Source organism: Monopterus albus, unplaced genomic scaffold, assembly GCF_001952655.1.
Source record: "Monopterus albus unplaced genomic scaffold, M_albus_1.0 scaffold103.1, whole genome shotgun sequence".
Classification (NCBI taxonomy): Eukaryota; Metazoa; Chordata; class Actinopteri; order Synbranchiformes; family Synbranchidae; genus Monopterus; species Monopterus albus.
In genome coordinates this window covers 2338868-2353170 of record NW_018127983.1, presented here as the reverse complement: position 1 = coordinate 2353170, position 14303 = coordinate 2338868, and the positions used below count along the sequence as shown (strand labels likewise).

The following is a 14303-nucleotide window of genomic DNA, read 5'->3' as shown; positions in this document are numbered from 1 at the left end:
TGCCTTCCGTCCCCCAGGCCGCCAGCGGACACCCCGCCTCCGCCTCATCGGCCGCTAGCCACAGATGGGAGACAGCCTCTTGGAGATGTGGCCCAAAAAGACCGTCTGAGCGGACGGGTCCTTCCAGTAAGCTCTTTTTTATCTGCTCTGGCAATTTTGACATATGCAGCCATATATTACGTTCACCATCGTAGCCCATGCTCTGATGCACACCGTCACTACGGCTGCAGCGGATGACAGTGCGAGTGCTGCGGCCATTGCTTTGCCGATCTCCTCTGCTGCCTCTGGAGGGAGGGCCCCGGGTTGAGCGGCGAGGGAGGACACGGGCGAGGGATGAAGAGAGGAGGGCGATGTTGTTGATCGCGGCTCCAGCCTGGAAGGCGCATTTGTGGATGTGGTCCGTGAGCCGAGCAGTGGCCTGGTCTCGGGGCACTGGAGGAGTGGGGCGCTGTTTGCCGAAGAACGCCGTCTTAGGGAGCAGGGTGGAGGAGATGCTGGTCTCCAGAGGTGGAACGGCAGGAAACCCCATATCGGTCATCCCCTCGACTCTGGTGAGTGCCTCATAGCGGGGGACTGGAGCCCGCAGGCACCCAGATCGTTCTCCTGCCTTGGAGAAGAGGGGCTGGATCGCTGGGAAACTGGGCCAGACAGGGGGAGGCTTACTCAGTTGCTCCGCTCTGTAGTAATTTCCCACCATATTCGAGGGGGTGGAAGGTGGTCAAGCCGCAGGAATGGGGATGGCCTTACGGCCCGCTGCCTTGGCGATAATGAACACCCGGGGAGCCGGCTACAGGGGCAAGCGGGTCATGGGACCCGGGCCCCCAGAACTCCAGGAACTCCAACGGGGCATCCGCCACGGGGCTGTCACCGCAAGAGGCCCAGGAGAGGCCGTCATCTGGGCCATTCTCCTTCATTACAGCGAAAGCATCCACTCTCCGCTGCTTGTTCGCTACCAGTAGGCAAGCACAGAAGGGGCAAGCAGCCTTGGGGGAGAGGGCCAGCTCTGCGTGCTCAGCGCCAAGACAGGCTTTGCAGCGAGGGCTCGCTGGGCAGGATGAAGCCCGTGTCGCAGCCGGGGCATACGGTGACAGAAGGGCAGCGCCGGCTTCCGCTAGAGGAGAAGAGTTGCTCTTTAGCCATAGTTGTGCTCTTATGAGAATGCTCTTTAGAACTGTTGAAGAAAAAGAGGGAGGCGAGCTTAGGTCACAGTGGCAGTCATACTGCTGCTGTGGACCTAATTGAGGACAGCTCAGTGCAGGGCACAGGGCGCGAAAGAATCTCTTCAGGACTGCGCATGCGCGAGGGATAAACCCAATAGCGACAGCTCTTAGAGGGCGAAGCCTATACGAAATAGAAGCCTGGGTTCTCACTTATTTTAATTTTGTTGAGAGAAGAGAGTACAGAGGAGAAAAGAGTACAAAAGGGAAGAGAGAGGTTTTGCAAACAGTACATGTACTGTACAGATCTAATTATGGCAGTTGATGAAAAGTCAATTTAAGACCAGTATTGTCTTTTTAATAATTACTGTCAGTGTAGTTTATATGATGTTCTGTGTTGATCAAGAAAATCCTCAGCTCAACCCATCCAGAGTGGGCCTCATCTTGGAAGAGAGTGTAGTGATGAATGAAGTGGCCAACCCACCTCAGCTCAGGCCTTCTGTGTCCTTTTTTGACTGTTGCATGTTCTGCACCTGGAATACCCCAAGTGCATGAAATACACTTTAAACTTTATTCAGCAGGTGATGCTCAAGCTGGGTAGAAGTGGGGCTGGCACCCAAAATTGAAACTTTGAAAAATCCACTTTCAGTGTAAAACAGTTTTGAATAGTTAAACTACTATTCCAGATATCAGTGCATAATTTGTAATGTTACACTTTTAACTGTTGTTGAACTGAAGAACACACAACAAATCTTCATAACCATTTGTGTGCGTACAGAATGTGCTACATTTCCATCACTGATGTGAGATCGGCTGATAGTTTTACCTGTTAATACGTGTCACTCTGAGATGTTCAAACTACAGAGAAACACCCAGTTCTCTCTGATTATTCAGTGGTGTTACAGTGATGCCTCCTTATCTCATAAACGATCTTCAGCTAACAGCACACAGCGTTGTCCGCCGGCAGCAGTGAGGTCACAAACCCACCAACAAGGAGTTTCATTTTGTGCTGTCATCAATTTAAGTCATGGAGTTAATGTTATTTAGCGACAGTTGGTACAGCCTCGCTGGTTGTCATTTTAACCAGCAACGATAAGTAGAAGCTGCTTTCTGAACCATTTCCACACTGAGTTTTGTAGGTGTTATTGGGACACCTGTGCGACGAGGTGAATATTTAAATACTAACATTGAAAGCCGATTACTTAGCCAACGAACGGATATTTTGGTCCAGTCCTACATTGCTCTATGGAAACACTTCAGCAAAGGGTGATTATGTTGCTGTGAGTAAATTTAGAGGGCTGAAAACCACAACATTGCTACCGTGTGTCCTCCTCTCTCCCTATGCTCATGTGTTTCATGTCACAGGAAGATGAAATAACGATAATCCCGCGAGGCATCTGTACCACAGGATGTTTGGACAACGTCACCATGGAGACCCCCTCCCTCGCTTTTGCCACTACGGTTGCTCTAGAAACGAAGCATAGCCCAGCTAGCTAACGTTGGCAAGCTGAAGACAGTAACATTAGTCGGTCATGTAGATTTTGTTATCGTTAGTTTTTAAAATGGTAAGTACACATTTTTGATTGCGATGCAGTAGTGCGGACACACGATACGATACCAGCAGAAGCCTAGGTGAACTAGCCCTTGAAAGGACAATTGTTTGCTAATGTTAGCATAGTACCTGTAGGATACCACAGGATATCAATTACGTTAGCTAATGTTATCAACTTGCAGATCTATAGTTATAGGTTTTATCAGTATTTAGTATTTTGTGGTATCCACACGAACTAACACAACTTATAGGAAGCTTTACAACAGCGGCATTTGGTGGTGAATAACAATTAGTATAGGTGCACATTAGCTAACTATTAGCTACGTTAAAGTGTGACGTTAGTTCTCATTCAGCCCAATTTAGTGCCAAATGTTACTGATTGTCATTGTAACGTTAACATAAAGTGTTTTGCTGCAATACCGCGTTTATATTGAGATAACTTGTTTTTAATTTATTTAGAATGCCCATGTTTTGTATGTTAGGTTAATGTACGATGGGCCAGTACATCTGGGTTTCAGTATAAATGGAACCAAAGATATTATAACCTAGCCTAGCGTTAACTACACACAAACGTACAGTGATGCGTTGAAAGAGAGGACCAATGGCAGCAAACACAATTTGTACTTGCTGTAAGTGTCCTACATAAAGTCACTGAATCTGGGGCACTTGGTCACAGTGGTAAAGCTAAACAAGACAAAGCATCAAAAATGTTTCCAGTGTGTTGTGAATCTGTATGTGCTAGACAAAATCCTGGATATTTTGCTTCATAAGATCATCTTATTCAATACATTGTTGTAGAGCAGAAGAGAGAGGTTGTTTATTTTATTTGCCTACTGTGTCAGGGCCACAGGGGCTGGATTATTCAAGTTAATGATGTTCAGATGACAAGAAAGCACCTTGAACATATCCTCCACAGGCACAAATGCAGATGACAAGAAAGCACCTTGAACATATCCTCCACAGGCACAAACGCAGTCACACTAGGGTCAGCATACAACCTTCTATTCACCTGACTTGTGTGAAACTAGAGATGCCTGCACAGAAAGTACTGGAAGTCAACCACAGGCCTCTGTTGCTATAAGGTTACATTTCAGGTTACACATGAACTTTAGCTAATCATTTATTTGTGTTGTGGGCTGTATTTTGAACTCCTAATTCTTTTTGGTTGACAAAATGGATAGATACAGATCTGTAATGTATCTTAAGTACTGATATTAGATCATTCTGTTGTCACATATTTGTTAGTGCAGTCACAGTTTTTAAGTAAACTTCTGTGCCAACAGGAAATGTTCATTAACCTTTAAAACCGAGTTTGTAAGAACCCAGACTTGTTAAAGAAGGAAAACCTACCTACCACAGCCAGTCTGGCCCATTTAAATGATCATACTAGTGTTTTTGGATGCTTTAAGTCAACTTGCAAAAACTAAAAAACTTTCTTTAGGTTTGGCAGGCCAACACAATTAACATAATTTATTTGGATTGCAGCATTACATTTAGACAATAACATAACTTTGACAAAAGTAGATGGAGACTTATTGTAGACACGGTGTTGGACTACCCATCTCACGTATGATTCAAGTCACTGCAACAGCTACTGAATTAAAGTTGGTAGACTCGTTCAGAAGTCTGAAACACTAATGCATGCACTGACAAGCACTTTACTGTATCTGTAATATACACTAATACATATATAAGAGTTGTACTAAATGAGCTAAACATTCAAAACTACTGCAGTGGCCTTTACCTTATAAACTTAAAGGACTGATATACAGGTGCTGCAACAAAGATGGACCTAATGACCTTGAGAGAATTGTTATATAAACATAAATTGTTTGGATTCATATTAATCACTATTTTCCTTGTTATGACTTAAGATTATTATGAAAATATTTGGGTCTGATTGTACAAATAATACCTTCTTGATCTTTTAAACCTCAGTATAAACTGAGCTGTTTCATTAATTTGCCTCATTGCTCTGATCTGTTCCCTGACTTCATCAGGATGATCGCTACGCCTTTCTTACTGAGTGGTATGACCCTACTGCGTCTCTCCTGCGGCAGTACCAACTCTTCTACTACCCTAAAGATGGCTCAGTGGAAATGGTAAACATTTACTACTGTAGTTACTGTAATTTTTAACAATTAGCTTATGAATTTTATTTTAGTTGTTACACTGGCTGGTGCTGCTTACAAAGGAAAGGCTATTGTAATTAGCATTTATCAACTTTTGATCCTCTAAATCAAAAATATTTCAGGAGAATTCTGTTTACATACTTTTTATGATGTAAATTTCAGTGTTTCTATGCAAACAGCCATTTACCTTTGCAGCACAGATGGTATACTCCCTGTGATATGTGCCACAGAAATCACTAACTGCTTAAATCTGCAAACTACCAACTGTTAATTCTGATACAAGTATCTTTTTATTTTCAGTTTGATGTAAAGAACCAGCGAATATTTTTGAGAAGGACCAAATATGACAACCTTCATCAGGAGGACCTGTTTATTGGGAATCGGGTGAATGTGTTCTCGCGGCAGCTTCATCTGATTGAATATGGGGATCAATACACAGCAAACAAACTTGGCAGCAAAAAAGAAAGGTATGATTGGTTAGGTTGAGCTATAAATCAGCATTATCCTCACTAGTTACTTGCCTTGTAGGTTTACTGCACCTTCTAGTAGGACCCTGTAAATGTGGCTCTTAATATGTATTTGAACTTTATTTTTATATATACAGTGTTTTATCTTAATTTATTTTGTGCCAGATAGCTCATGGACAATATACACTACTACACATTGTACACAATCCTCACATTGGTAAGGCATTATGGTGAGTGAAATTAGTAGTGATTTCTTAATTTGCCTTAATATGTTGTGGTAAATTGCTATCTAATCTACATTGTCTGTCCTGGTGCTTATTATTGACAGTGATTTTACATTTATCAAGCAGCGTCTGCTGGAAAATAGATTTCTGTTGTGATTTGTTGTGTAAATCAAACAATATTATCTCAGTTCTATGTTTGAATAACTTGAGAACACCAAGTTAATTAATGTATCACACTTTGCTCCTGTTAGCATTATGACAGGATGCTTTTCAAAATTTTCCAGATCTGGTTCCAGTGAGATATTGAACTTTTTGGCTATAACATCAAGAAAACACATTTATTTTATTTGATTTGGCTATTTATTTTTATATAAAATAAGCAATTAGACCGCGATTAAATTAAATACTTTTAACAAAACAAAGATATAAATCACACAATATCTGACAAATAAGTACACAGGAATGTACTATAGCCACAGTTTGCCTTTGAACTCATACAGTGCATGTTGAGGTACTGTACTTAAACACTTAACACACACCAGTGTACAGTGTTTCTGTTATGGTGTCTGGTCTTTCTAAGTTGTCTCCTGTAATATCGTATATGGTAATTTAACATCCTGTGTTTTTAATTTTGTTTTATCAGAACCCTTGCTTTGATAAAGCCAGATGTAGTTGCCAAGATCGGAGATGTCCTTGAATTGATGTACTCCTCCAACCTGATGGTGACCAAAGCCACAATGACAAAGCTCACATGGTAAGGTCAAAGCCTCTCTGCTGGGTGTCTAATAAAGTCACACTCTGGTAATGGATTAGACAAACTCTTATCAAAGAGGGAGACACAGGAGGTTTCATGCCAGTATCCTCACATGAACAGATGGGTGGCTTTGCTTTCTCACACACTTTAGGAACATATGGCTTGTCAAGGGACAGGTAAGGTTAGCATTTAATTAACTACTAACTGTTTTATTAGGCGACAGTAAGAACCAGTGTACAATTCTTTCCAGAATATTCCCGGGAAATTAGGCCAACAGGACAATATGCATCCATAAAATCTTAGCATTTATATTAGCCAATTTCAAGGTCAAAGTGCTGTCTCAAAACCAGGAATGCAATTCTGTTGGAAAAATACTGAATCCTAGTGGGGAAAATACTGGGTCTAAAATGACTTGTTTAAATGTTCAAGTTCTTAAGTGTAGCATAAAAGCAGGCCTGGGTTACTAAACCCCCATAATTTACCTCCAAAATCCAAGGACCTTAGTGTTCTAAGTGGTAGTGGAAAATTTATTTTAGTACTGTCACCTCAGAACCATTGTTTTTGTTTTTGTTTTTTTTCTCCAAACTATTAAGAAGGTAAAATATTACACATCAAAATGGCCCAGCTCCACAGAAATATTTTTGACCTCTGTAAATGTCTTTGGCAGTAATTTGGTATACATGGTTTCCACTGAATATGCGAGATAATTAAGTAATTCATTAACACTGTAGTTTGTGGTTTTCTTTAATTACAGGAGCCAAGCGGCAGACTTTTATGTGGAACATCAGTCGAAGCCTTTCTTCAAGTGAGTGTGTGTGAATGATTTGCTAGTTTTGAGCAGGTATGAACAGCAATAGAAAATGTCTCGTAGCCAGCCACTGTCATTAACAGAACCTGTGACATTGGTCCTAATGACTTAGCAGTGACATCTGAACACATTTAATGCTGTTGACCTAGTGCTGTTAGGTATTTGATTTTAATGAATGCTCCATTTCTGCAGTAATCTGGTGCAGTTTGTGTCCTCGGGTCCCGTGATAGCCATGGAGCTGATGGGTGATGAGGCCGTGTCAATCTGGAAGAAGCTTCTGGGACCTGCAGACTCTGCTGTGGCACGGAGGGAGGCACAGCAGAGTGTCCGTGCCCAGTTTGGAACAGATGGTATCAAAAATGTTGGCCATGGCTCCGACTCACTTGCTGCAGCAGCAAGAGTAAGTATGTTAAGCCTTATTCATGTTCATATGTGCCCTTGAAGCCCATAGTCCACACCCCCAGAAGTAGTTATCTATATAGAATTTTCTTTTTGCTGCTTCTTTGTTGTATTAGGAACTTGAATTTTTTTTCCCATCTACAATTGGCCATGGTCCTTCTAATACAGCCATCTTTACAGACTGCACCTGCTGCATCATCAAACCTCATGCCATATCAGAAGGTAAGGAGCACATGTCTACCTACAGTATCTGCAGCTAAATATTATCTTCATCCTCTGATAGACTGGCGACCTCTCCAGAGTGTACCCCACCTCTTGCCCAATGTCAGCTGGGATTGCCCCTGCCCCACACACACAGACATACACCCACACCCACCCCATTCAGGAATAAGTGGTACAGATAATGCATGGATGGATTATCTTCATTGTACATAATCTACTATTTATTTATGTGCCGACCCACTCTCTGCCTCTTGATACACACACTAAACAGCTGCAGATGCAGTGGTTATGAAAAGAATTCCACTAATTTGTGTTACTCCTTCCACCTGGCCATTAATGTGCTTGTGTCACACACACAGACACTACATGATTACCAAATTTATCTGTGGATTTTTCCAAATCCTTGCCCTGATCCCTGTTCATGGAGCATGCCACTAGCGCACTGACCTGTAAAATGTGAAATTCTCTGGCCAGAGCTAAAGTATACACATGGCAGGCTGCTGACTGGACTGGTTGTTCAGGACATGTTAGATCAGACACAGTTCATTAGGCTCACCATGCTCACATTTAACTTTATCTGATTTATGTTTCTGATTTGATCTCTGCTGCTTTTCCTCAGAGGTGATTTGGTTGCTATGGAATTTAAACTAAGTTTATATTTATTCTCTGGATATACAGTACTTGTGTTTTCTCTTTCTCTTGTGTTTACTACTTTTCAAAAACACTTGTTTACATCACTTCATGTGACTTTCTTTTGGACAAATATCAGCTGAGTATTGAAAGCTGAGATGACTTTTTGTTTTAGGAGATGCTCATCCTACCTTGAAACCCAATTATTGTGCACAACTTCAAAAATGATGTACCCAAAATAAAAAGGTTTTTTTTTTTTTTACCCTTTTGAGTAAGGTCATAACCTTTGTCTCATTTGAAAAGCAAAGGGATTAGGCACAACCAAAACTGCTATAGTATATAGTATAGTAAAACTGTCCAGTTTTTTAAAATGTCATCTTTAACCCCCCAGTGTATCTACATTATGCTGCTTGTTGCCATGACTTTCTGCCACACCTAAATGGAGTGGAGCTATCATTAATGATATTACTGTAGTTGCAGCTGTGCCTTTCCTGCTTTGACAAATTTAAATGACTGGCACAAGTCTATGAGAGATACTGTACATTTAAAAAAGACCTACACAGGTATGGGCTTTGTTTTGCTACAGGGCATAACTGACAACTGAGCAACAGTTGAATTCAAAACCAGCTACAGTATTAAGTTCCTCTCAATCACAAAGTGTTGATATATATGCATCCATCCATTTATTATCTACACCACTTTTTCCCGAATAGGGTTGACATTGGGCGAGAGGCAGGGTCATTTAGTCCTTAAAATGTTGTCTAAGTCCTCCTGAACTACCCAGAAAACTCCATTTCTGAATAAAGCTGAGGTGTGAAACATTTACAGTATATCTACAATACCTCTTTTGAACAGTTTGTCACAAGTTGCATGAGTTGAGAGCAGCAGTAGTTGTTGTCATCACCAGAGTCATGACAATACTTTGTTGACTGACTGACTTCTCTCTGCCAGACTGTTGATTTTCAGCCTTGATTTATCCAAACCATCCTGTAGAAAGTTTGCAAGTATTGTAGCAGCAACTATATACATTATAGTGCTGGTTTTGTGAGAGATTATGATTCACATATTCAGATCTTTGGTTTGCAGTTGGGGACAGTGGTGTGGTGGGTAGGGCAGTCGTCTCCCAACCGGAAAGTTGAAGGTTCAAATCTCGGTGCCTGCAGTCCACATGTCGAAGTGTCCTTGTGCAAGACGCTGAACCCCCCAAGTTGGCCGTGATGGCGGTGCGTATGCACGCAGCGGCCCAGGGCCCTCGGCTCCAAACAAAATTTCGTTGTACATGTCACAGTATTACAGCCCAAACTGTGGTTGTCAGTTTAAAGACAAATTGAATAAAACAGCTTGCTTTGATTTCCCTTGAGGATCACTTGGGGGGCTAATGCACATTACTTCTATGTGTACAGCCAATCATAGAGGTAACAAATGAAGTTTTGACTGAAAATGAACTCAGACATGACTAGAATAGAGAAGCTTCTGTTGCCAGGCACCCAGAATAGGATCTCCTAGCAACAGCACCAGCTGCTTTAAGTGTGTGCTTATCCCAGGCAGGCGCTGGCTGCTGCCTGGGGAGGGCACTGAGGACTCGGGAGTTGGTTACTTACCTAATACACACATAACTGGACTGTGACTGAACAATTACCCAGATAAGGAAGAAATGTAGCAGCACTGGTGTAGTGCCTTGTCCAAACTGAAAGTCGGGATTGGACATAGCATGCAGAACTAATAGAAAATGTATACACCTAGTGTCCTGACAAGTACACAGGACAGTTTTTATCAGGATGTCAGACTGAGATTATGACACTGGCGCCCTCTTTCAATTATGTGTCTGCAGCAGTCTGACCTTCAGTCTCACTGTAGCACCTTTTGTCACTGTGGCTGAACAATTTTTACAGTCAGGATGACAAGAGGTGCAGCTCTGTATTTGAAAAGTGTTAACTGTCTGGACAAAAATATCTGCCCTCCTCTAATACTTTGTCTGCACTTTGTCCAGAGGAGACACTGGACAATCTAAGGTAGTTGCAACATAAAATAACATTAATGTTTCAACAGGAACATTACAATGGCTTCTTTACAACACAGCACACTCAAGTCATTTAATAAAAACAATGATATTTGTTTGGTGATGTGAACCTAAATATGCATGCTGCTCCAGAGATTATTTGCTTAGAATTGCATTGAAGAGTTTCTTGTGGTATTAAAGCATGGATAAATATCAGCTTTGATGTGTTCACAGGCCTAACTGGGAAGATCCTAAACTCCATATCTTCAGCTGGATTTGAAATCTCAGCCCTTCAGATGGTAAAGTTGAACAAATTATTTTCCTGCCCTTATGCTTTAGTCTTGTAGAGTTGGTCACACACACACACTGTACTTGATATGCTAAATCATAGATTACTGAATATTGGGTTGTCTGACCAAGATCCCAGCTGGTTCTCAAATTATTTGTCTTGTAGAACTTCATGTGTGACAGTCTGTTGTTCCACTTGGCTTCTTGTTCTAAATGTAGTTCCTCAAGGCTCTGTGTTTGAGCCAATATTGTTTTCTCTTTATATACTGTAAACAACATAGGAGTGAACATTGATGGGATTCACACTCATTGTTATGCTGATGATAAAGTAATATACAGCTATGTCCCATCAATCACAGAGGCACTTCATAAGCTGCAAGATGGGTTCAGCACTGTTCAGTTGCACCTTGGTGAACTTAAGCATGTTAAAACTGTTAAAACCAAGGTTATGAAGTTCTCAAAGTCAAGAAAAAGTTCAAGCACTATTGACATTGTAACAAGTCATGGTAAGAAAATAGATGTCCCATCTTACAAATGCTGTTTGGATTGATGAATGCCTCTCCTTTAAAAATCATGTTAATCAACTTGGAAAGAAACTGAAATCAAAACTGGGGTTTTATTTCAGACATAAATCATGCTTTCCTTTGAAAGTCAGGAAAAGGTTTGTGGCTGCCACTTTCCTGACAGTCCTGGACCATGGTGACTTGCTATACATGAATGCTCCAGCACAATCCCTTCACAAGCTAGATACTGTCTATCATAGTGTACTAAGATTTGAATCGTGACTAATTTAAAACCACTAACGAATCATTGTGATCTGTATTCCAAAGCTGGTTGGTACATTTTCATTTACAAAGCTATTTTGTATCAATTACCCTCATACCTCTGCAAATTAATCACAAGACTCTCATGTGTATATTAATTATAGGATATGTTCCTGGTGCCTTGAGATAGGCAAGGAAGCCTTTCATTGTGTTTACAGTTTTACATGTAAATTAGTTTTCTCACATGCCCATACATCTTAGCTAAACCCATGTAACCAGTATATGTACTGTGCTGACTTTCTCTTATCCAGCCTGAAATCATAATTGAATTGAGCATCACTGTTGCAAACAGTGACCCATCACAGCCCTTTTTTTTTTTTTGTTGTTGTTTTTTTTGTTTTTTTTTTTTAGAATGTCATTTACTGTAGCTGCTTTTCATGACTAATATTTCCTTTTCACAGTTCAATGTAGACCGGGCGAATGCAGAAGAATTCTATGAAGTTTACAAAGGTGTTGTTACGGAGTATCCTGTGAGTATTCATGGTACATTGTTGTACCATCATACAAAATACCTACATTGAAATCTTGCCAATTGTTACATTTGAAAATGGCAATAATACAAACATTGCCTTATCTGTTGCCAGATCTAGAATAGTGACAAAAGATGTAACAAATAAATGAAGTTGAGCTGTGTATTATCATTATCAGTATAATTTGAGTAAAAAGAAGTCATTCATTATTAAAATTTTGAGTGTATTTCTACTCACTCCTTACAGAGTATGGTGACCGAGCTGTGTTCTGGACCCTGTATGGTACTCGAGATCCATGGCACAGACGCACCCAGGGCATTCAGGGAATTCTGTGGGCCCGCTGATCCAGTGAGTGAAATATTATTAAAAATTCTCTCCTGTTTCCTCCTTATATTCTGTGCCAGAAGCCTAGTGACTAGTGAAATGTCAAAGCCATGAGGTGAAACTCAAATGCTAATGATCAATCACTCTCATCTTGAATGGAGATTTTCAAATGCTTGTGTTGTCAAAGATGGAAACTAAAACATTTTCACACATAACGGACACTGAATATAACATCATCTGTTTTAAGGCTTTCATATGGTGTATTTTTGAGTTTTGAATGGGAATACAGCCAAATATGTGGCACTCCCTCTGTCTTGTGGCCTTGTATAAGCCATGCTAAATCATCTGACCCTTGTTTTTACTATCTAGCCTGAGATACATCAGCCTAGAGGTCATTTTATTCTGGCAGCTAGAAGCCAGATGTAAAAGTGAATGAGTAGTTCCATGCTTTTTATTGACATTGAGCCTAATATTTTTACCATGAAAAGTAACATACATACATACATACACCTGTTGGTTTGAAGAATCCTGAATCAGGCAACAAATTTGTGGGGAACTAGAGAAAGTTTTTTAAATCATTTTTTAGTGTACATTGTCTAGAGTTTGTGGCTTACAGTATGCAATTTGATAAACATCGTGGCCTGTGAAACACACCTGAGTGTTTATGTGTAAGTCAACTCATCCACTTGCATGGATGTTTCTGGATCCTCTGGAACCAGTGGTGCAAGGCTACACTAGTGGGTGATGTCAACTCTAATTGTAAGACACTCTGCCTTCAGCCACTGTTTATCATAAAACATGAGGCACTATACTACAGAGCCCAGGAGGGGACATAGGAAGGGAAAAATCTGACTTTGTGAGATCTCGCTAAGCTTTTGCAGGAACCAGCAATACTTTTGTGAGATCCCGCTACATTTTTCTTTTGCAATGCTTTTGCCAATGTACTGCAAGGTCAAAGTCAAACATCGATTTTTTTTTTTTCTCCCCCCCTCCTGTGTCCTCTCCTGGGCTCCATACTGTACACCCTGAATAATTGCCCTACAATTTCCTCTGTCCCTGGCTTTTTTTACTGTTTACTCACTTTGTGTGTTAGACATTCTGTAATTAACCTTCAGGGAATATTGTCCTCTAGTTACTCAATCATCATTCTCTCGGGCTGATAATAAAAATGAGTGGCCAAACCTGGGCAATTTACCTGGGTGATATATTGTGATGTCTTTGTGCTTTGGTTACTTAACACTTAATGTAAACTTAAAATTTTTTTGTAATCATAGCACGTCTATTAATAGTTAAAGGCCACTTGCTTGTGGCAAGAGCAGATTATTGATATATTCCAGTTATGTGTGAATAAACACTGTATGGCTGAATGACTGGATGAAACTGACCTCAAACACACTTTTTCTTATTAGAGTTAATGATTGATCAGTTCATTTCAGTTTAATCCATTAGAGAAGAGAGAAGAAAAATCAAAATATACAACCCCGAATCTTAAAAAGTTGGGATGATATGTAAAATCAAAATTAAAGCTTAAAATAGTGACGTGTAAATCATCTGTGTCCTGTATTACATAAACAATACAGCAGCACATTATTTGATGTGATACCTCATCAATTTTATTTTTTGTTCAAAATAAACACTTTAATCCTGATGCCTGCAACACATTCCAAACAAAGTTGGGACGGTTGCATTTCAGAGCCAGTAATGAGGTAAAACAATGAACTGATGATTCCATGTGAAACAGGTGATGTCAACAGGTGACTGAATCATGATTTGGTAAAAAAAAAAAAAAAAAAGGCATCCAGGAAAGGCTGAGCTCTTTATGAGCAAAGATGGGCCAAGGACCACCAGTTTGCCAACATATGTGTGAGAAAATTATTGAAATGTTTAAAAACGATGTTCCTCAAAGAAAGATAGGAAGGGATTTGGATATGTCACCCTCTATGGTGCATAACATAATCAAAAGATTCAAGGAATCTGGAGGGTTTTTAGTGCGTAAGGGGCAAAGGGCGCAAGCCTAAGCAGGATAACCGTGCTCTCTGATCCCTCAGACGGC

General features: G+C 40.6%; 1 protein-coding gene across 4 annotated transcripts in view; it reads left to right on the top strand.

Moving 5' to 3' along the window:
* nme7 (NME/NM23 family member 7) overlaps positions 1-14303 on the top strand; it is a 32371-nt gene that overhangs the window by 11528 nt on the left and 6540 nt on the right. For 2 of the 4 annotated variants that reach the window (XM_020610009.1, XM_020610012.1), the window contains exons 2-10: positions 4710-4811; positions 5142-5308; positions 6176-6286; positions 7041-7091; positions 7287-7494; positions 7610-7715; positions 10579-10643; positions 11858-11926; positions 12173-12274. In XM_020610009.1, coding sequence (XP_020465665.1) covers positions 4710-4811; positions 5142-5308; positions 6176-6286; positions 7041-7091; positions 7287-7494; positions 7610-7715; positions 10579-10643; positions 11858-11926; positions 12173-12274 — 981 coding nt within the window. Of the gene's footprint in view, positions 1-2614; positions 2723-3605; positions 3695-4709; positions 4812-5141; positions 5309-6175; positions 6287-7040; positions 7092-7286; positions 7495-7609; positions 7716-10578; positions 10644-11857; positions 11927-12172; positions 12275-14303 lie in introns of those variants that run through there. The other 2 variants (XM_020610011.1, XM_020610010.1) reach the window with 2 other exon arrangements.